The sequence below is a fragment of the Mesoplodon bidens genome, assembly GCF_964165515.1.
Source record: "Mesoplodon bidens genome assembly, chromosome: 14".
Classification (NCBI taxonomy): domain Eukaryota; kingdom Metazoa; phylum Chordata; class Mammalia; order Artiodactyla; family Ziphiidae; genus Mesoplodon; species Mesoplodon bidens.
Window position 1 is genome coordinate 24,590,802 of NC_138170.1, and position 21,386 is coordinate 24,612,187.

The 21,386-nt window shown below is 46.3% G+C and overlaps 2 protein-coding genes across 2 annotated transcripts; both read right to left on the bottom strand.

The window, feature by feature from the left end:
- Positions 1–1,666: 1,666 nt before the first annotated feature.
- On the bottom strand, positions 1,667–7,977 carry LOC308627568 (uncharacterized protein C2orf78-like; the record flags this gene model as incomplete). Its single annotated transcript, XM_081253879.1, has 6 exons — positions 1,667–3,561; positions 4,681–5,427; positions 6,255–6,607; positions 6,854–6,889; positions 6,971–7,254; positions 7,942–7,977. 6 exons carry the CDS (start codon positions 7,975–7,977, stop codon positions 1,667–1,669), a joined length of 3,351 nt encoding a protein of 1,116 aa, XP_081110005.1.
- An 811-nt stretch (positions 7,978–8,788) lies between these two features.
- LOC308627569 (uncharacterized protein C2orf78-like) lies at positions 8,789–15,619 on the bottom strand (the record flags this gene model as incomplete). Its single annotated transcript, XM_081253880.1, has 2 exons — positions 8,789–13,746; positions 14,866–15,619. Coding segments are annotated over 2 exons (2,649 nt in total), but the record flags the coding sequence as incomplete, so codon positions are not given.
- Positions 15,620–21,386: the final 5,767 nt, after the last annotated feature.

The window sequence follows — 21,386 nt, forward strand, 5'->3', positions numbered from 1 at the left end:
AATGAAGTACTGACACGCGCTACGACACGGACGAACTTGAAAACATTATGCTAAGTGAAAGAAGCCCCACACAGTGGTCACATTTGTATTATTTCATGAAATGTCCAGAAAAGCCAAAACCATAGCGACAGAAAGGAAATGTGTGGTTGCAGGGACTGGAGGAGGAGGGGATGAAGAGGGCCTGCTGATGGTTATGGGGGCTTCTTTTTGGGGTGATGAAAACGTGATGGGATAGATGATGGTGATGGTTGCATAGGCTTGAGAATGTACGAAATGACACTGAATTTGCGGTCTCAGAAGGTGAATTTTATGGCATGTGAATGACATCTCAAAAAGATAATTTTGAAAATGAAAATTGCCAGTTTTCCCATTTTCACTATCCACTATCCACTGCCTCCATCTCTCCCTTCTCCCCACGTCATTCCTTTTGACGCCCACCCCTGCCGCTATCTCCCAACCTCACTCCCTCGAGCTGCCCCACGAGGCCTCCCAGGGAGCCCCTGAACCGCTGGGCGCCTGCGTCCTGTGGCTGTTGGAGCGGCTGCCCAGTGCGCGTGCCCCCACCGCTCTCACCCGTGAGAGTGGACGCTTCCGTCGGATTTTTCTCGTGCGTTTCAGTTGATGGTGATGTTTACAGAAGGTGGCACACCCCCTGGTCAATGGAGGAAGCCCCTCAAGTTAATACTTAGACCTGTCCAGAAGTCTGATGTCGTCCAGCAGTAACCTCAGCATGCTGTGCTCTGAAAGCCAGGTTGGACGCCTGCAGGCACTTGCAAATACTGAGGACTTCAGAGGCATTTGGGCCTCAAATTGAGGCCTTGTACCTCCACATGCGATGTGACCTCAGCCCTTTGCTGCACGTCTCTAAGTGAAGTGGCACAGGAATACTGGCCTTGCCTGTCGTTGCCAGGATTAACTGAATAGTGCATTAGCTGCCCTGGTGCTTAGGTGTTGAGTACATGGTGATTTACATACCAGGCCCTATCCCCTAGGATAACTCTGAGCCCTAGCCACCTCTCTGGTAGATTTCCCTATACCCCCACTATAATCACACCTGCATAAGGCAACTCAAACCTTTCAGAGATGTGTCCTGAAGCTCTTGTTTTCTTAAATACCTGTGTGGTGGTTGTGAGACTTAAGGCCAACCTCCCCAAGAGACTTTTTCTATTTCTCCTAGTCAACCTAGACTCACATTCTGTCATCTTCAACTCTACTCACATTTTGTTCTTTCAACCCTGACCTCTGACCCTGCTCTTTACTTCTGCCATTTCATCCTCACTCCTGCTTCCTTTCATAAATCCATAAATCTCTTCTGGCCTTCCTAGCCCTGGGCCACGTTCCTTCCTCTTTGCTCAGTTTTTACCCCTTTCCTCCCCTTTCCTTCATTCTCCCATCCGACTTTCAGTCCTTCCTTTCTCATGCAGACTTTGATTTCAACCCCATCAAAAACAAAACAAAACAAAAAAAATTAAAGCACGCCACAGTTAACAGCATCTCAAAATTCAAAAGGTTTATTACTCGTCTATTAATTCGATGACATTCATTTATTCAGTTTTATTGTTTTAATAAATATACAGAAATAAAAACAGAAATATATAATTAGAGAATAAATAGAGAAATTTATACCAGGTACCCAAGGTGGCACCAACAATCCTAGCAGTTCTTACTATAAATATCCATAGTAGTCAGCAATTTCCATTTCTTTTTCCCTCTCAGTGAAAACTTGCAGTTTCCCCAAAGAGGTGTATTTGGCAGCATTCTCACGTTCTTGTTGAGCCCGCCTCTTCATGGCCTCCCGCTCTGGTCTCTGCTCTTGTTCGATGGGCTTTGACATGACTGGCTCAGAAACGTTGGGTTCCCTCCATGGTCTTCTTTGCTTGCTGAAGTCTTGGAGTAGAAATGGGGTTTGGAGCTTGGGTGGGGACTGACGCTTAGTCACAGCGGGGGGAACAGGCCCCCGCTGGAGAAAAGCGAAAGATGAAGTTTTGTAGGGTGCAGGCCTAGGAGCAGCAGACTGAGGGACACTAGGATGGATATGGGCGGTCCAACCCGGTTGGGTTGGGTTGGTCACAGTTGGCTGAGCTGGTTTGGCAGGACCTGGCAAAGAGGCAGGAGCTGGCTGGGATGAACTGGCTGCAGCAGGTTGAGCTGAGTTAGTCGAAGCAGGCTGGGCACGGTCCGCCACAGCAGGCCGATGTGAGGCCAGAGACTGTGGCCTCTGAGGAGCAGGTCGAGCTTGAGGCTTGTCCCAGGCAGAAAACTTGACCTTCTTAGGTGGAGGCAGCTCATACTGGGATGGAGATGGACACTGTTTTTCAGCACTGCTGTCTGGGTTCTGGGCTTCGACTTGAGTTTTCTCAGGACTCTTACCCTCACGTGGGGTACGCCGCCATGGTTGGATAGCTGGGGGTGGCTGGGGGTCTTTATGGTTGCTTGAATTTCCCAAGCCCCGACAGGAAGAGAGCCCAGTTCTCTTATCATTCTTCTTCCCCAGTGCATGAAAAACCTTCACAGCCTCCTGCATGCGCATGCCTAGGGAGGTTCGAGGCTTTTTAATGCTCTCGTGGATAGGCTCAGTTTGGTGTTCCTTTCGCTTCGTCTTGGGAATTGTTGGCTTCTCTTCTGCCTTGACTTTGTTCCCTGACTGCTTCTTCTCTTCAGTCTTCTTTCTTGCTCTGGTCCTTGTGATCTTTTCCTGCCCGTGGCTCTTAGTTTTGCTGATCTTTCTGGATGCAGCTTTCTGAGGGTTGCCTTTAGAATGCTTGGCCGTGTTCACAGGAGCCCTGTCACTGACTGCAGCATTGCATAGAACCACTTCTCCCCCTAACAGGCACTGTGGATTCTTGGGCTGGATTTTGGCCTTGGGAGCACCACTGATAGGCTCAGAGGCTTTATGTTTGTTCTTCCTGGGTTGATCAGAGGGATCCTTTATGACACTTGGCTTTTCCTGCACCTGATTCACTTTAATGACCCTGGTGTCTTTGGCTTTGATCACGTTGGGACCTTTGGATTGATGAAGATCTTTCAATGAATTAAAGAGCTGGGGAAGGTGAATATGCTCCGCCAGTGTAGTAGTGTCTGCAAAACCACTGCTAGATTCCATCCCATTTTCAAGTGTCCCTAGGTCCTCAAGACTCAGGCTGTCCTTTCCCAGATGAGCATTTTCAGAACCAGGCTGCTCCTCTTGGCTGACGGGGTCAGTGCAGCCCGGGAGCTGGTGAATATCAGGGATTTCTGAAGGGAGTAGTGGAAGCTCTTGGTTTTCTCTTGGGATCTGGTAGGCATCCAGAGGCTTTGAAAGCTTGGTTGTAATATCCTCCAAGTTCTTACTCTCTATTTGTCCCTGCCTTGGAGCTGGAGGCAGGGCCAGGAGACTACTGGCACTCTGGACTGGAGCTGTCCCTGAAATGTCCCCAAGTTCGGGTGGTGGATTACTCTCAAGTATCTGAATACTTCTGCTCCTGCAGGACTCGGGGAGTTCTTGAGTTTGTGTCACACAAAATGTCTGGATTGGAGGTTGCCATCCCAGGGAAGTTTTCATCACCAGGGAAGTCTCCATCCCTACAAAGGAGTCAAGGTAGAAGTCAGTCCCTCGTAAGTGAGATGCTTCCCCTAAACACCAACACAGCAATCATGTACCTTTCAAGGTACATGATTGCTGTGTTGGTGTTTAGGGGCAAGATGGGCAAGACATTTCTACTAACTCTTCTTAAGGATCATGGACAGTGTTCTATGCTACGAGATAAGTGGTGACTGTTGTAATTCTTACTGGTGATCATTTCCTGTCACTGATTCTTGGTTTTCTTTGTATTTCATAGGATTGTTATAAGTCAATTAAAAAATGAGTCTTATTTTTCAAAAATGAAATGTTTTACAAAGCCTAGCATTCTCATATAGAGTCCGTTCAATTCTCCCCACTTTCCTGAGAGGCTAAGAACACTTCACACCATGAACTAGGAGAGGGAGTAGAGCCCTTCCTGATGAAATAGATAAACAAAGACAGAGTCTTAGCCTGCTTGCTCTGGACAGGATCTCGGACCCTAAGGTCTTAAATCCTGGTATATATTAAGGAAGTGAGGACAGTTAAACAGGCACTATCATAACAAGAGTTCTGAAACACCTTCCAAAGAGACTCTAGCAGTAGATTAGGGAAGGGAGAGATACAGTGTGGTAGTACAGGGGGAATGATCGGCTACAGCAGTGAAAATTGTGGTACCTATTGGTATGCTCTTGGGGTTCTTGTACATGTAGCATAGATGACCTTTACAGTGTCCCTCCCACCTTCCCACCTGCAGTAGGTGTTCTTTTTTAAAAAATTTATACTCATTTATTTATGTTTTGAACTTATTTATTCTATGCATGTATTTTATTTGGCTTCACTGGATCTTCTTAGTTGCTGGGCTACTCTTAGTTGCTCCATGGCATGTGGGATCTTCCCAGCCCAGGGCTCGAACCTGTGTCCCCTGCATTGGCAGGCGGATTCTTAACCACTGCACCACCAGGGAAGCCCTAGGTGTTCTTATGTAGAGTCTAAATACAGACAGCCCTGAGCAAAGGTAGTGGTTATTAAAGACTCAGGATCTAAATTCTACCTGTCTATACACCACTTCCCAGCTGTAGATTTGACCCCATTTTTGAATGCTGACCTCATTGTTCAACTTTCTTGCTGTTTGTACTCACCTTGAAAACTTGTTTCTGTGATGTGGTGAGCAGACACAGGGTAGTAGATTCCAGAGGTGGAAGCTGGTGGTAAGATATTGGTGGGCTGAATCTCCTTTCGTACCATTACCTTTTCTGGTTGCACAGAGGCCCTACTTCCTATGTATGACACAGAGCCATAGGACTGCAGGCAGGAGCCATGTTCACCATACAGTAAAGACCCCAGTGTGCCGTGGTTATAGTAATATACCTGGCTTCCTTCCTGGTAGGGAAGTGACAGGCTATGTCCCTGATTTGGAATCTGAGATGGTGTTCCCTGAGCAAGGCTGGCAGAAAGTGATGGATATAGAGGGGCCATGTTATTGGTGTCTGCAGTTTTATCATACTGGGCTGCCATAAACATGGAGGAAGCAGCTGTGTGCTGGTCAGTGAGTGCCAGAGTAAAGTCTCCGAGTGAAGAAGAGTTCTTTTCAGTGCTTCCTGTGATGCCCCACTCAAAAACACCTGGATAGGAAGCAGCTGAAGTGGAGATCTGGCTCTGGTCAGTAACTCCAGATAACATAGTTGTGCTAGAATGTTGGTGAAGGTAGGCACTACCCATGTGTGTCTGGAAAGAGGTGGCCGTAGCTGATGCCGAACTGATGGCAGGAGCAGAGACTCTGGAGAAGTTGTAGACACTTGCTGTTAGGGAAGCTGCATTGCTCACTACAGGAAGAGAGTGCTGCAGAGAATTCAGAGTTCCAAGTATAGATGGATTTGGGCAATTTTCTGTAAGAACAAGGGGGTGATGAAAAAATCAGGGAGACTGATAAATTCTCACTATGTTTGAGGAAGGTTCTTGCTATCAGGACACCTCTACTGTCTATACTTACTGAGAATCCAAAAATCAGACAGTTATGATGGTTGTAAGGACTGAGCAGTTTTACACTCTTCTGTATTAACTGCCTGTGCTCCCATCTTGGGCACAGATGGGCAGAAGACCCAAGTGGTATGGTTCAGACATTGTTCTCTAGGATGGAAGCAACCTTCTCCCTGCCCTATCTTTCCCTTCAGCCTGCACTAGTATTGACTTCTATGCTGTTTCCTAGACTGGAAGCATTTTAGAACTAGGAGGGCCTTAGAGAACTTCTATTTTCACAGTCTCGTTTCATGAGGAAGGAAACGGAGGCTCAGAGAGGTCAGGTTGACTTGTTCAAGTTCTCTCATTATGTTAGTATCCTTACCAGGTTTCAGAACCTAAGTATCCTGACTTCCTTGCCAGGACGCTGCTCTGAGCATGACACTGCCAGAAAGCAGGAGAAATAGAACTTATAATATAGGCATTTTCTTTGTCCGTTAGAAAACAGTACGGCTATTAATTACCATTGTGATCTTCAGTGTCTCACTTTGCTTGTGCAGTTCCCACGCTCTTACCTAGAGTTCACATATAGCTCAGTCCAAGTGGTAAATTTAAAGAGTCATTTTTACCCTCTTCAAGCCTGGTTTCTCATCCTACCTCAAAATGATTACCCGAAAGTGAATTTCTGAAGTGCTTTTGGAAAGAAAAAAGCGATCTGATTCCTTCAGATTGCTCATCTGTAAAGTGGTTATAGCACCACCACCAATAATAATGGGGACTTCCTCCTGCTTGGCCATCCCTTTCCCGCTCTCTCCTAGGGCCCTCAACACCGTCTGCTCTGTGCTGCAGTTCGGGACACAGCTGGGTGTCGTGGGCAGCACTGGCTGCCCCCACGCCACACTGACAGGGACTGTGACCACTGCGGACACTGAGCTGGGGGACATCATGGAGGTGAGAGCACCCATCACCGCCTTCTTCCGATGGCCTCGCCTGCAGGTGGAGATACGGACCCCCAGAAAGGAGCGCAGGGCCTGCGGGATGGTAGAATGGGGTCTCAGAGACTCTGTGGCAAAGCGCAGATGCAGAGTCACTGGACACTTGTGGGCTGGCCTGCGAGTGGATAGCCGGCCATAGACAGCTGGGTGACCCGGGCCGGCCACGGGAAGTCGGTGGGCGCGGGGAGCGGGCTGGGGGCAGCCGAGCCCTCCTGGCAGGTGCTGGTCCCCCAGTGCCCGGGGCAGGGCCTACCTAAGTAACTGCCCGTAGAGAACTTGGGTGAGATCGGTCCTTGGCTAGAGAGCTGGGCTCCGAGCATTCTCCTTCAGCTGCCAACTCGGCCAAAAGCGAAGTGCGCACCGTTTGGGCTGTTGCCGGTATTTATAGCTCTGCAACCTGTGAGCGAACAATGGGCTTGCGTTTGCAGAACGCAATAGTTTAGGGAGGGGTGGCGCATGCGCAGAGTACACGTCACACCCTGAGGCGCACAGGTGAGAATGCGAGCCTGGACGGTCTAGCGCTTCTGAATATCCCGGGGTCTGAGGGTTGGAGGTGTTTGCCTTGAGGGTGATGAGCTTCTTGGCAGGACAGCTGGCCCTTCTCCCCTGGGCTGGCCCCAGTGCTGTCGGGGGAACTAACTGTACTGGACGGGGTCGCTGCCCAGCAAAGTGGAGCAAGGTTGCTGGCTGTGCAGCTCCCACAGGAGGCGGCAGCTTTGGCAGCAGCGCCTCTGCATCCTTCTGCCCTTTCCCTTGGCGGCACTGGAGGGGAGAGCCGCTAAGAGCACAAGTGCCCACACCACCAGGAGCTCGATCGTGCAGGCTTCTGTTTAAGGTTTCAGACTTTAAGAGTAATAGAAAAGCGTTGAACTTTTTTTGTTGAAGGTGAGTGTGTGGAACATCCCCAGTTGCATTTTCAACCTATCATTTTGCTACCGCGTGGAGAAGGCACTGCAGGGAGAAAGAGTGGAAGCGAGGAAACAAGTTAGGAGACTTTTGTAGAAATTGGGCATAATGGTGGCTGGGACCAGGGTATGGTGGTCATTTTGGTGGAAAGATGTGGACAGATTCTAGAGGTATGTAGGCAGTATCATTGTTAGCACTGGTGGTGGGTTGAGGATGAGGGCGAGGGAGAAATAGCCGTCAGTGATGGTGATTCCTAAGTTTCTGGCTCCTATGGTTGGTTGGATAGGGTTTTTTAGATATGATGTTCATATTTATCCTAATTTGTCTTTTGTTATTTGTTGGTTCTTGATGAATACTCTGTCCTATTAAGTCTCCTGTTTTTAGCGTACAGAGCATTTTCACCGAAACTGACTGTTGCATGTTAACAGATAACTTTTTACCATCTGCCAGTTTGGTCCTGTATTTTATTCTCTTTCATTTATTAATTAAATTGTTGTATTAATGTAAATAGTTATATTAATAGATTTTCTAAAGTTGCGTTACCCTTGAGTCCTTGGAATAACGCCTTTTTGTAGTCATGGCGTATATCATTCTTTAATAATTATTGATTAGATGTGCTGATGTTTCTTTAGGATTTTTCTACCTATATTTATAAAGCGAAATTGTACGTTTTTTGCAAAAACTTGATTTTCTTTCCTTTTTATTTACAAATGACTCGAATTTTGTTGTTTTGTAGTTATTTGATTGATGTAGAAGGCATGTGGCCAGATGATGCAATTGGATATAAGTATAACGGTTGTCACTACGTTTCCGTTTTTATAAAATTTGAAGGTAGAAGTGTAGGGGAATTTCTCAAATTTTGGAAAAAGAGAAAAGTTTGTAATTCATTTTTTCTGACATAAGATAACTTTTTGCTAAAAGTTTATAAGGGAATGTATCTGGAAATGGTGAGATATAACAGCCTGAATAATTAGTCAGTGGATTTCAGCATTTTTTTCTTTTTAAAATTTATTTAATTTATTTATTTATTTTTGATATTATATGCACTGCACAACCAAGGAAGTCCCTTTTTCTTCCTTCCTTCCTTCCTTCCTTCCTTCCTTCCTTCCTTCCTTCCTTCCTTTCTTTAAAGCTCCAAGTCGTTTAAAATACATGACTTCTTACTAAAAATCTGCAGTTCATATAACCAAGGGGTTTATAACTTCTCCTCTAAAAGTTATATTCCTGGGACTTCCCTGGTGGTCCAGTGGTTAAGACTCTGCGCTTCCAATGCAGCAGGCATGGGTTCAATCCCTAGTTGGGGAGCTACGATCCCACATGCTGCACAGCCAAAGAAATTTTTTTTAAATGTTATATTCCTGTATGATTGAATTTAGTGGTTTAGACTTTCTTTTTCTTTCTTTCTTTCTTTTTTTTTTTTTGTGGTACACGGGCCTCTCACTGTTGTGGCCTCTCCCGTTGAAGAGCACAGGCTCCGGACACACAGGCTCAGCGGCCATGGCTCACAGGCCTAGCCCTCCACGGCATTTGGGACCCTCCCGGACCGGGACACGAACCCGTGTCCCCTGCATCGGCAGGTGGACTCTCAACCACTGCGCCACCAGGAAAGCCCTTGACATAATCATTTTGAATTTGGATAGTGCTGATGGTTGCACAGCATTGTGAATGAATTTAATGTCACTGAATTGTATACTTGAAAATGGTTGAAATACTAAATTTGGTTTTATGTATATTTTACCATAATAAAAAATCAGATGAACGAACAGCATAAACCAGAATTAGGTAAGATGATAGAACTCAGGACAGAATTCAAAATAAAAGAAAAAAATTCAGAAAAGCCAACTGAATTTAAAATAATACAAGAGTGGGGACTTCCCTGGTTGTCCAGTGGTTAAGAATCTGCCTTCCAATGCAGGGGATGCAGGTTCGATCCCTGGTTGAGGAACTGAGATCCCACATGCCGCAGGGCAGCTAAGCCTGCACACTGCAACTACTGAGCCTACGTGCTGTGGAGCCCACGCGCCACAACTAAAGAGCCCACGAGCCGCAAGAAAGAGCCCACGCACTTCAAAGAAGAGACCACGTGCTGCAACTAATACCCGACACTGCCAAACAGAAATAAATTAAATAAAATAATACGAGTGAATGAACATAATGGATAATGCCTTAAGAGAAACAAACAAGAAAAGGAAACAGTTTTTTAAATCAAAAAGAAGATAAAAAGAAGTTTAGAGAAATGGCAAACATAAAAGATAGGCAAAAAAGAGTCAGGACAGCTCTGAAAAGAGTAACATATGTACGTATAAGAATCTATTATACCATAAAAGTGACATTTCAAATCAGTGGGACAGATTAGTCAATAAATTGTGATACATACATGTTGAGGTATAAGTAATTCTCTGGAAGATTCCACGGCACGGCAAAAGCAGATGTCTCTGAGGAGGGAAATGTGTGGCTGGGGAATGTGGGGAAAAGGGTGTCTTTTCTTTGAGTACCCTTGTGTACCTTTTCTAATGTTCTGTCATGTGAATTTATTACCTCTGAAGTTCACCTGAGTTCAAACCCCAGTTCCCCCAATTGCCAGCTCTTAATCTTGGGCAAACTCTTCACACTCTCCAAGCCTCTATCTGTGAAATAAGGTCAGTAACTTAGCCTGGTGCTGCCTGGCACAGAATACACTGTCAATAAATGGAGATTATTAGTGTAAAAAACCGAAATGCCCATCAATGGATGAATGGATATTTTAAATGTGGTGTATATGTGAAATATTACACTGTCATAAAAAGGAATGAAGTACTGACACGCGCTACGACACGGACGAACTTGAAAACATTATGCTAAGTGAAAGAAGCCCCACACAGTGGTCACATTTGTATTATTTCATGAAATGTCCAGAAAAGCCAAAACCATAGCGACAGAAAGGAAATGTGTGGTTGCAGGGACTGGAGGAGGAGGGGATGAAGAGGGCCTGCTGATGGTTATGGGGGCTTCTTTTTGGGGTGATGAAAACGTGATGGGATAGATGATGGTGATGGTTGCATAGGCTTGAGAATGTACGAAATGACACTGAATTTGCGGTCTCAGAAGGTGAATTTTATGGCATGTGAATGACATCTCAAAAAGATAATTTTGAAAATGAAAATTGCCAGTTTTCCCATTTTCACTATCCACTATCCACTGCCTCCATCTCTCCCTTCTCCCCACGTCATTCCTTTTGACGCCCACCCCTGCCGCTATCTCCCAACCTCACTCCCTCGAGCTGCCCCACGAGGCCTCCCAGGGAGCCCCTGAACCGCTGGGCGCCTGCGTCCTGTGGCTGTTGGAGCGGCTGCCCAGTGCGCGTGCCCCCACCGCTCTCACCCGTGAGAGTGGACGCTTCCGTCGGATTTTTCTCGTGCGTTTCAGTTGATGGTGATGTTTACAGAAGGTGGCACACCCCCTGGTCAATGGAGGAAGCCCCTCAAGTTAATACTTAGACCTGTCCAGAAGTCTGATGTCGTCCAGCAGTAACCTCAGCATGCTGTGCTCTGAAAGCCAGGTTGGACGCCTGCAGGCACTTGCAAATACTGAGGACTTCAGAGGCATTTGGGCCTCAAATTGAGGCCTTGTACCTCCACATGCGATGTGACCTCAGCCCTTTGCTGCACGTCTCTAAGTGAAGTGGCACAGGAATACTGGCCTTGCCTGTCGTTGCCAGGATTAACTGAATAGTGCATTAGCTGCCCTGGTGCTTAGGTGTTGAGTACATGGTGATTTACATACCAGGCCCTATCCCCTAGGATAACTCTGAGCCCTAGCCACCTCTCTGGTAGATTTCCCTATACCCCCACTATAATCACACCTGCATAAGGCAACTCAAACCTTTCAGAGATGTGTCCTGAAGCTCTTGTTTTCTTAAATACCTGTGTGGTGGTTGTGAGACTTAAGGCCAACCTCCCCAAGAGACTTTTTCTATTTCTCCTAGTCAACCTAGACTCACATTCTGTCATCTTCAACTCTACTCACATTTTGTTCTTTCAACCCTGACCTCTGACCCTGCTCTTTACTTCTGCCATTTCATCCTCACTCCTGCTTCCTTTCATAAATCCATAAATCTCTTCTGGCCTTCCTAGCCCTGGGCCACGTTCCTTCCTCTTTGCTCAGTTTTTACCCCTTTCCTCCCCTTTCCTTCATTCTCCCATCCGACTTTCAGTCCTTCCTTTCTCATGCAGACTTTGATTCCAACCCCATCAAAAACAAAACAAAACAAAAAAAATTAAAGCACGCCACAGTTAACAGCATCTCAAAATTCAAAAGGTTTATTACTCGTCTATTAATTCGATGACATTCATTTATTCAGTTTTATTGTTTTAATAAATATACAGAAATAAAAACAGAAATATATAATTAGAGAATAAATAGAGAAATTTATACCTGGTACCCAAGGTGGCACCAACAATCCTAGCAGCTCTTACTATAAATATCCATAGTAGTCAGCAATTTCCATTTCTTTTTCCCTCTCAGTGAAAACTTGCAGTTTCCCCAAAGAGGTGTATTTGGCAGCATTCTCACGTTCTTGTTGAGCCCGCCTCTTCATGGCCTCCCGCTCTGGTCTCTGCTCTTGTTCGATGGGCTTTGACATGACTGGCTCAGAAACGTTGGGTTCCCTCCATGGTCTTCGTTGCTTGCTGAAGTCTTGGAGTAGAAATGGGGTTTGGAGCTTGGGTGGGGACTGACGCTTAGTCCCAGCGGGGGGAACAGGCCCCCGCTGGAGAAAAGCGAAAGATGAAGTTTTGTAGGGTGCAGGCCTAGGAGCAGCAGACTGAGGGACACTAGGATGGATATGGGCGGTCCAACCCGGTTGGGTTGGGTTGGTCACAGTTGGCTGAGCTGGTTTGGCAGGACCTGGCAAAGAGGCAGGAGCTGGCTGGGATGAACTGGCTGCAGCAGGTTGAGCTGAGTTAGTCGAAGCAGGCTGGGCATGGTCTGCCACAGCAGGCCGATGTGAGGCCAGAGACTGTGGCCTCCGAGGAGCAGGTCGAGCTTGAGGCTTGTCCCAGGCAGAAAACTTGACCTTCTCAGGTGGAGGCAGCTCATACTGGGATGGAGATGGACACTGTTTTTCAGCACTGCTGTCTGGTTTCTGGGCTTCGACTTGAGTTTTCTCAGGACTCTTACCCTCACGTGGGGTACGCCGCCATGGCTGGATAGCTGGGGGTGGCTGGGGGTCTTTATGGTTGCTTGAATTTCCCAAGCCCCGACAGGAAGAGAGCCCAGTTCTCTTATCATTCTTCTTCCCCAGTGCATGAAAAACCTTCACAGCCTCCTGCATGCGCATGCCTAGGGAGGTTCGAGGCTTTTTAATGCTCTCGTGGATAGGCTCAGTTTGGTGTTCCTTTCGCTTCGTCTTGGGAATTGTTGGCTTCTCTTCTGCCTTGACTTTGTTCCCTGACTGCTTCTTCTCTTCAGTCTTCTTTCTTCCTCTGGTCCTTGTGGTCTTTTCCTGCCCGTGGCTCTTAGTTTTGCTGATCTTTCTAGATGCAGCTTTCTGAGGGTTGCCTTTAGAATGCTTGGCCGTGTTCACAGGAGCCCTGTCACTGACTGCAGCATTGCATAGAACCACTTCTCCCCCTAACAGGCACTGTGGATTCTTGGGCTGGATCTTGGCCTTGGGAGCACCACTGATAGGCTCAGAGGCTTTATGTTTGTTCTTCCTGGGTTGATCAGAGGGATCCTTTATGACACTTGGCTTTTCCTGCACCTGATTCACTTTAATGACCCTGGTGTCTTTGGCTTTGATCACGTTGGGACCTTTGGATTGATGAAGATCTTTCAATGAATTAAAGAGCTGGGGAAGGTGAATATGCTCCGCCAGTGTAGTAGTGTCTGCAAAACCACTGCTAGATTCCATCCCATTTTCAAGTGTCCCTAGGTCCTCAAGACTCAGGCTGTCCTTTCCCAGATGAGCATTTTCAGAACCAGGCTGCTCCTCTTGGCTGACGGGGTCAGTGCAGCCCGGGAGCTGGTGAATATCAGGGATTTCTGAAGGGAGTAGTGGAAGCTCTTGGTTTTCTCTTGGGATCTGGTAGGCATCCATAGGCTTTGAAAGCTTGGTTGTAATATCCTCCAAGTTCTTACTCTCTATTTGTCCCTGCCTTGGAGCTGGAGGCAGGGCCAGGAGACTACTGGCACTCTGGACTGGAGCTGTCCCTGAAATGTCCCCAAGTTCGGGTGGTGGATTACTCTCAAGTATCTGAATACTTCTGCTCCTGCAGGACTCGGGGAGTTCTTGAGTTTGTGTCACACAAAATGTCTGGATTGGAGGTTGCCATCCCAGGGAAGTTTTCATCACCAGGGAAGTCTCCATCCCTACAAAGGAGTCAAGGTAGAAGTCAGTCCCTCGTAAGTGAGATGCTCCCCCTAAACACCAACACAGCAATCATGTACCTTTCAAGGTACATGATTGCTGTGTTGGTGTTTAGGGGCAAGATGGGCAAGACATTTCTACTAACTCTTCTTAAGGATCATGGACAGTGTTCTATGCTACGAGATAAGTGGTGACTGTTGTAATTCTTACTGGTGATCATTTCCTGTCACTGATTCTTGGTTTTCTTTGTATTTCATAGGATTGTTATAAGTCAATTAAAAAATGAGTCTTATTTTTCAAAAATGAAATGTTTTACAAAGCCTAGCATTCTCATATAGAGTCCGTTCAATTCTCCCCACTTTCCTGAGAGGCTAAGAACACTTCACACCATGAACTAGGAGAGGGAGTAGAGCCCTTCCTGATGAAATAGATAAACAAAGACAGAGTCTTAGCCTGCTTGCTCTGGACAGGATCTCGGACCCTAAGGTCTTAAATCCTGGTATATATTAAGGAAGTGAGGACAGTTAAACAGGCACTATCATAACAAGAGTTCTGAAACACCTTCCAAAGAGACTCTAGCAGTAGATTAGGGAAGGGAGAGATACAGTGTGGTAGTACAGGGGGAATGATCGGCTACAGCAGTGAAAAATGTGGTACCTATTGGTATGCTCTTGGGGTTCTTGTACATGTAGCATAGATGACCTTTACAGTGTCCCTCCCACCTTCCCACCTGCAGTAGGTGTTCTTTTTTAAAAAATTTATACTCATTTATTTATGTTTTGAACTTATTTATTCTATGCATGTATTTTATTTGGCTTCACTGGATCTTCTTAGTTGCTGGGCTACTCTTAGTTGCTCCATGGCATGTGGGATCTTCCCAGCCCAGGGCTCGAACCTGTGTCCCCTGCATTGGCAGGCGGATTCTTAACCACTGCACCACCAGGGAAGCCCTAGGTGTTCTTATGTAGAGTCTAAATACAGACAGCCCTGAGCAAAGGTAGTGGTTATTAAAGACTCAGGATCTAAATTCTACCTGTCTATACACCACTTCCCAGCTGTAGATTTGACCCCATTTTTGAATGCTGACCTCATTGTTCAACTTTCTTGCTGTTTGTACTCACCTTGAAAACTTGTTTCTGTGATGCGGTGAGCAGACACAGGGTAGTAGATTCCAGAGGTGGAAGCTGGTGGTAAGATATTGGTGGGCTGAATCTCCTTTCGTACCATTACCATTTCTCGTGGCACAGAGGCTCTACTTCCTGTGTATGACACAGAGCCATAGGATTGCAGGCGGGAACCAAGTTCTCCATACAGTAAAGACCCCAGTGTGCCGTGGTTATAGTAAGATACCTGGCTTCCTTCCTGGTAGGGAAGTGACAGGCTATGTCCCTGATTTGGAATCTGAGATGGTGTTCCCTGAGCAAGGCTGGCAGAAAGTGATGGATATAGAGGGGCCATGTTATTGGTGTCTGCAGTTTTATCATACTGGGCTGCCATAAACATGGAGGAAGCAGCTGTGTGCTGGTCAGTGAGTGCCAGAGTAAAGTCTCCGAGTGAAGAAGAGTTCTTTTCAGTGCTTCCTGTGATGCCCCACTCAAAAACACCTGGATAGGAAGCAGCTGAAGTGGAGATCTGGCTCTGGTCAGTAACTCCAGATAACATAGTTGTGCTAGAATGTTGGTGAAGGTAGGCACTACCCATGTGTGTCTGGAAAGAGGTGGCCGTAGCTGATGCCGAACTGATGGCAGGAGCAGAGACTCTGGAGAAGTTGTAGACACTTGCTGTTAGGGAAGCTGCATTGCTCACTACAGGAAGAGAGTGCTGCAGAGAATTCAGAGTTCCAAGTACAGATGGATTTGGGCAATTTTCTGTAAGAACAAGGGGGTGATGAAAAAATCAGGGAGACTGATAAATTCTCACTATGTTTGAGGAAGGTTCTTGCTATCAGGACACCTCTACTGTCAATACTTACTGAGAATCCAAAAATCAGACAGTTATGATGGTTGTAAGGACTGAGCAGTTTTACACTCTTCTGTATTAACTGCCTGTGCTCCCATCTTGGGCACAGATGGGCAGAAGACCCAAGTGGTATGGTTCAGACATTGTTCTCTAGGATGGAAGCAACCTTCTCCCTGCCCTATCTTTCCCTTCAGCCTGCACTAGTATTGACTTCTATGCTGTTTCCTAGACTGGAAGCATTTTAGAACTAGGAGGGCCTTAGAGAACTTCTATTTTCACAGTCTCGTTTCATGAGGAAGGAAACGGAGGCTCAGAGAGGTCAGGTTGACTTGTTCAAGTTCTCTCATTATGTTAGTATCCTTACCAGGTTTCAGAACCTAAGTATCCTGACTTCCTTGCCAGGACGCTGCTCTGAGCATGACACTGCCAGAAAGCAGGAGAAATAGAACTTATAATATAGGCATTTTCTTTGTCCGTTAGAAAACAGTACGGCTATTAATTACCATTGTGATCTTCAGTGTCTCACTTTGCTTGTGCAGTTCCCACGCTCTTACCTAGAGTTCACATATAGCTCAGTCCAAGTGGTAAATTTAAAGAGTCATTTTTACCCTCTTCAAGCCTGGTTTCTCATCCTACCTCAAAATGATTACCCGAAAGTGAATTTCTGAAGTGCTTTTGGAAAGAAAAAAGCGATCTGATTCCTTCAGATTGCTCATCTGTAAAGTGGTTATAGCACCACCACCAATAATAATGGGGACTTCCTCCTGCTTGGCCATCCCTTTCCCGCTCTCTCCTAGGGCCCTCAACACCGTCTGCTCTGTGCTGCAGTTCGGGACACAGCTGGGTGTCGTGGGCAGCACTGGCTGCCCCCACGCCACACTGACAGGGACTGTGACCACTGCGGACACTGAGCTGGGGGACATCATGGAGGTGAGAGCACCCATCACCGCCTTCTTCCGATGGCCTCGCCTGCAGGTGGAGATACGGACCCCCAGAAAGGAGCGCAGGGCCTGCGGGATGGTAGAATGGGGTCTCAGAGACTCTGTGGCAAAGCGCAGATGCAGAGTCACTGGACACTTGTGGGCTGGCCTGCGAGTGGATAGCCGGCCATAGACAGCTGGGTGACCCGGGCCGGCCACGGGAAGTCGGTGGGCGCGGGGAGCGGGCTGGGGGCAGCCGAGCCCTCCTGGCAGGTGCTGGTCCCCCAGTGCCCGGGGCAGGGCCTACCTAAGTAACTGCCCGTAGAGAACTTGGGTGAGATCGGTCCTTGGCTAGAGAGCTGGGCTCCGAGCATTCTCCTTCAGCTGCCAACTCGGCCAAAAGCGAAGTGCGCACCGTTTGGGCTGTTGCCGGTATTTATAGCTCTGCAACCTGTGAGCGAACAATGGGCTTGCGTTTGCAGAACGCAATAGTTTAGGGAGGGGTGGCGCATGCGCAGAGTACACGTCACACCCTGAGGCGCACAGGTGAGAATGCGAGCCTGGACTGTCTAGCGCTTCTGAATATCCCGGGGTCTGAGGGTTGGAGGTGTTTGCCTTGAGGGTGATGAGCTTCTTGGCAGGACAGCTGGCCCTTCTCCCCTGGGCTGGCCCCAGTGCTGTCGGGGGAACTAACTGTACTGGACGGGGTCGCTGCCCAGCAAAGTGGAGCAAGGTTGCTGGCTGTGCAGCTCCCACAGGAGGCGGCAGCTTTGGCAGCAGCGCCTCTGCATCCTTCTGCCCTTTCCCCTGGCGGCACTGGAGGGGAGAGCCGCTAAGAGCACAAGTGCCCACACCACCAGGAGCTCGATCGTGCAGGCTTCTGTTTAAGGTTTCAGACTTTAAGAGTAATAGAAAAGCGTTGAACTTTTTTTGTTGAAGGTGAGTGTGTGGAACATCCCCAGTTGCATTTTCAACCTATCATTTTGCTACCGCGTGGAGAAGGCACTGCAGGGAGAAAGAGTGGAAGCGAGGAAACAAGTTAGGAGACTTTTGTAGAAATTGGGCATAATGGTGGCTGGGACCAGGGTATGGTGGTCATTTTGGTGGAAAGATGTGGACAGATTCTAGAGGTATGTAGGCAGTATCATTGTTAGCACTGGTGGTGGGTTGAGGATGAGGGCGAGGGAGAAATAGCCGTCAGTGATGGTGATTCCTAAGTTTCTGGCTCCTATGGTTGGTTGGATAGGGTTTTTTAGATATGATGTTCATATTTATCCTAATTTGTCTTTTGTTATTTGTTGGTTCTTGATGAATACTCTGTCCTATTAAGTCTCCTGTTTTTAGCGTACAGAGCATTTTCACCGAAACTGACTGTTGCATGTTAACAGATAACTTTTTACCATCTGCCAGTTTGGTCCTGTATTTTATTCTCTTTCATTTATTAATTAAATTGTTGTATTAATGTAAATAGTTATATTAATAGATTTTCTAAAGTTGCGTTACCCTTGAGTCCTTGGAATAACGCCTTTTTGTAGTCATGGCGTATATCATTCTTTAATAATTATTGATTAGATGTGCTGATGTTTCTTTAGGATTTTTCTACCTATATTTATAAAGCGAAATTGTACGTTTTTTGCAAAAACTTGATTTTCTTTCCTTTTTATTTACAAATGACTCGAATTTTGTTGTTTTGTAGTTATTTGATTGATGTAGAAGGCATGTGGCCAGATGATGCAATTGGATATAAGTATAACGGTTGTCACTACGTTTCCGTTTTTATAAAATTTGAAGGTAGAAGTGTAGGGGAATTTCTCAAATTTTGGAAAAAGAGAAAAGTTTGTAATTCATTTTTTCTGACATAAGATAACTTTTTGCTAAAAGTTTATAAGGGAATGTATCTGGAAATGGTGAGATATAACAGCCTGAATAATTAGTCAGTGGATTTCAGCATTTTTTTCTTTTTAAAATTTATTTAATTTATTTATTTATTTTTGATATTATATGCACTGCACAACCAAGGAAGTCCCTTTTTCTTCCTTCCTTCCTTCCTTCCTTCCTTCCTTCCTTCCTTCCTTCCTTCCTTCCTTTCTTTAAAGCTCCAAGTCGTTTAAAATACATGACTTCTTACTAAAAATCTGCAGTTCATATAACCAAGGGGTTTATAACTTCTCCTCTAAAAGTTATATTCCTGGGACTTCCCTGGTGGTCCAGTGGTTAAGACTCTGCGCTTCCAATGCAGCAGGCATGGGTTCAATCCCTAGTTGGGGAGCTACGATCCCACATGCTGCACAGCCAAAGAAATTTTTTTTAAATGTTATATTCCTGTATGATTGAATTTAGTGGTTTAGACTTTCTTTTTCTTTCTTTCTTTCTTTTTTTTTTTTTGTGGTACACGGGCCTCTCACTGTTGTGGCCTCTCCCGTTGAAGAGCACAGGCTCCGGACACACAGGCTCAGCGGCCATGGCTCACAGGCCTAGCCCTCCACGGCATTTGGGACCCTCCCGGACCGGGACACGAACCCGTGTCCCCTGCATCGGCAGGTGGACTCTCAACCACTGCGCCACCAGGAAAGCCCTTGACATAATCATTTTGAATTTGGATAGTGCTGATGGTTGCACAGCATTGTGAATGAATTTAATGTCACTGAATTGTATACTTGAAAATGGTTGAAATACTAAATTTGGTTTTATGTATATTTTACCATAATAAAAAATCAGATGAACGAACAGCATAAACCAGAATTAGGTAAGATGATAGAACTCAGGACAGAATTCAAAATAAAAGAAAAAAATTCAGAAAAGCCAACTGAATTTAAAATAATACAAGAGTGGGGACTTCCCTGGTTGTCCAGTGGTTAAGAATCTGCCTTCCAATGCAGGGGATGCAGGTTCGATCCCTGGTTGAGGAACTGAGATCCCACATGCCGCAGGGCAGCTAAGCCTGCACACTGCAACTACTGAGCCTACGTGCTGTGGAGCCCACGCGCCACAACTAAAGAGCCCACGAGCCGCAAGAAAGAGCCCACGCACTTCAAAGAAGAGACCACGTGCTGCAACTAATACCCGACACTGCCAAACAGAAATAAATTAAATAAAATAATACGAGTGAATGAACATAATGGATAATGCCTTAAGAGAAACAAACAAGAAAAGGAAACAGTTTTTTAAATCAAAAAGAAGATAAAAAGAAGTTTAGAGAAATGGCAAACATAAAAGATAGGCAAAAAAGAGTCAGGACAGCTCTGAAAAGAGTAACATATGTACGTATAAGAATCTATTATACCATAAAAGTGACATTTCAAATCAGTGGGACAGATTAGTCAATAAATTGTGATACATACATGTTGAGGTATAAGTAATTCTCTGGAAGATTCCACGGCACGGCAAAAGCAGATGTCTCTGAGGAGGGAAATGTGTGGCTGGGGAATGTGGGGAAAAGGGTGTCTTTTCTTTGAGTACCCTTGTGTACCTTTTCTAATGTTCTGTCATGTGAATTTATTACCTCTGAAGTTCACCTGAGTTCAAACCCCAGTTCCCCCAATTGCCAGCTCTTAATCTTGGGCAAACTCTTCACACTCTCCAAGCCTCTATCTGTGAAATAAGGTCAGTAACTTAGCCTGGTGCTGCCTGGCACAGAATACACTGTCAATAAATGGAGATTATTAGTGTAAAAAACCGAAATGCCCATCAATGGATGAATGGATATTTTAAATGTGGTGTATATGTGAAATATTACACTGTCATAAAAAGGAATGAAGTACTGACACGCGCTACGACACGGACGAACTTGAAAACATTATGCTAAGTGAAAGAAGCCCCACACAGTGGTCACATTTGTATTATTTCATGAAATGTCCAGAAAAGCCAAAACCATAGCGACAGAAAGGAAATGTGTGGTTGCAGGGACTGGAGGAGGAGGGGATGAAGAGGGCCTGCTGATGGTTATGGGGGCTTCTTTTTGGGGTGATGAAAACGTGATGGGATAGATGATGGTGATGGTTGCATAGGCTTGAGAATGTACGAAATGACACTGAATTTGCGGTCTCAGAAGGTGAATTTTATGGCATGTGAATGACATCTCAAAAAGATAATTTTGAAAATGAAAATTGCCAGTTTTCCCATTTTCACTATCCACTATCCACTGCCTCCATCTCTCCCTTCTCCCCACGTCATTCCTTTTGACGCCCACCCCTGCCGCTATCTCCCAACCTCACTCCCTCGAGCTGCCCCACGAGGCCTCCCAGGGAGCCCCTGAACCGCTGGGCGCCTGCGTCCTGTGGCTGTTGGAGCGGCTGCCCAGTGCACGTGCCCCCACCGCTCTCACCCGTGAGAGTGGACGCTTCCGTCGGATTTTTCTCGTGCGTTTCAGTTGATGGTGATGTTTACAGAAGGTGGCACACCCCCTGGTCAATGGAGGAAGCCCCTCAAGTTAATACTTAGACCTGTCCAGAAGTCTGATGTCGTCCAGCAGTAACCTCAGCATGCTGTGCTCTGAAAGCCAGGTTGGACGCCTGCAGGCACTTGCAAATACTGAGGACTTCAGAGGCATTTGGGCCTCAAATTGAGGCCTTGTACCTCCACATGCGATGTGACCTCAGCCCTTTGCTGCACGTCTCTAAGTGAAGTGGCACAGGAATACTGGCCTTGCCTGTCGTTGCCAGGATTAACTGAATAGTGCATTAGCTGCCCTGGTGCTTAGGTGTTGAGTACATGGTGATTTACATACCAGGCCCTATCCCCTAGGATAACTCTGAGCCCTAGCC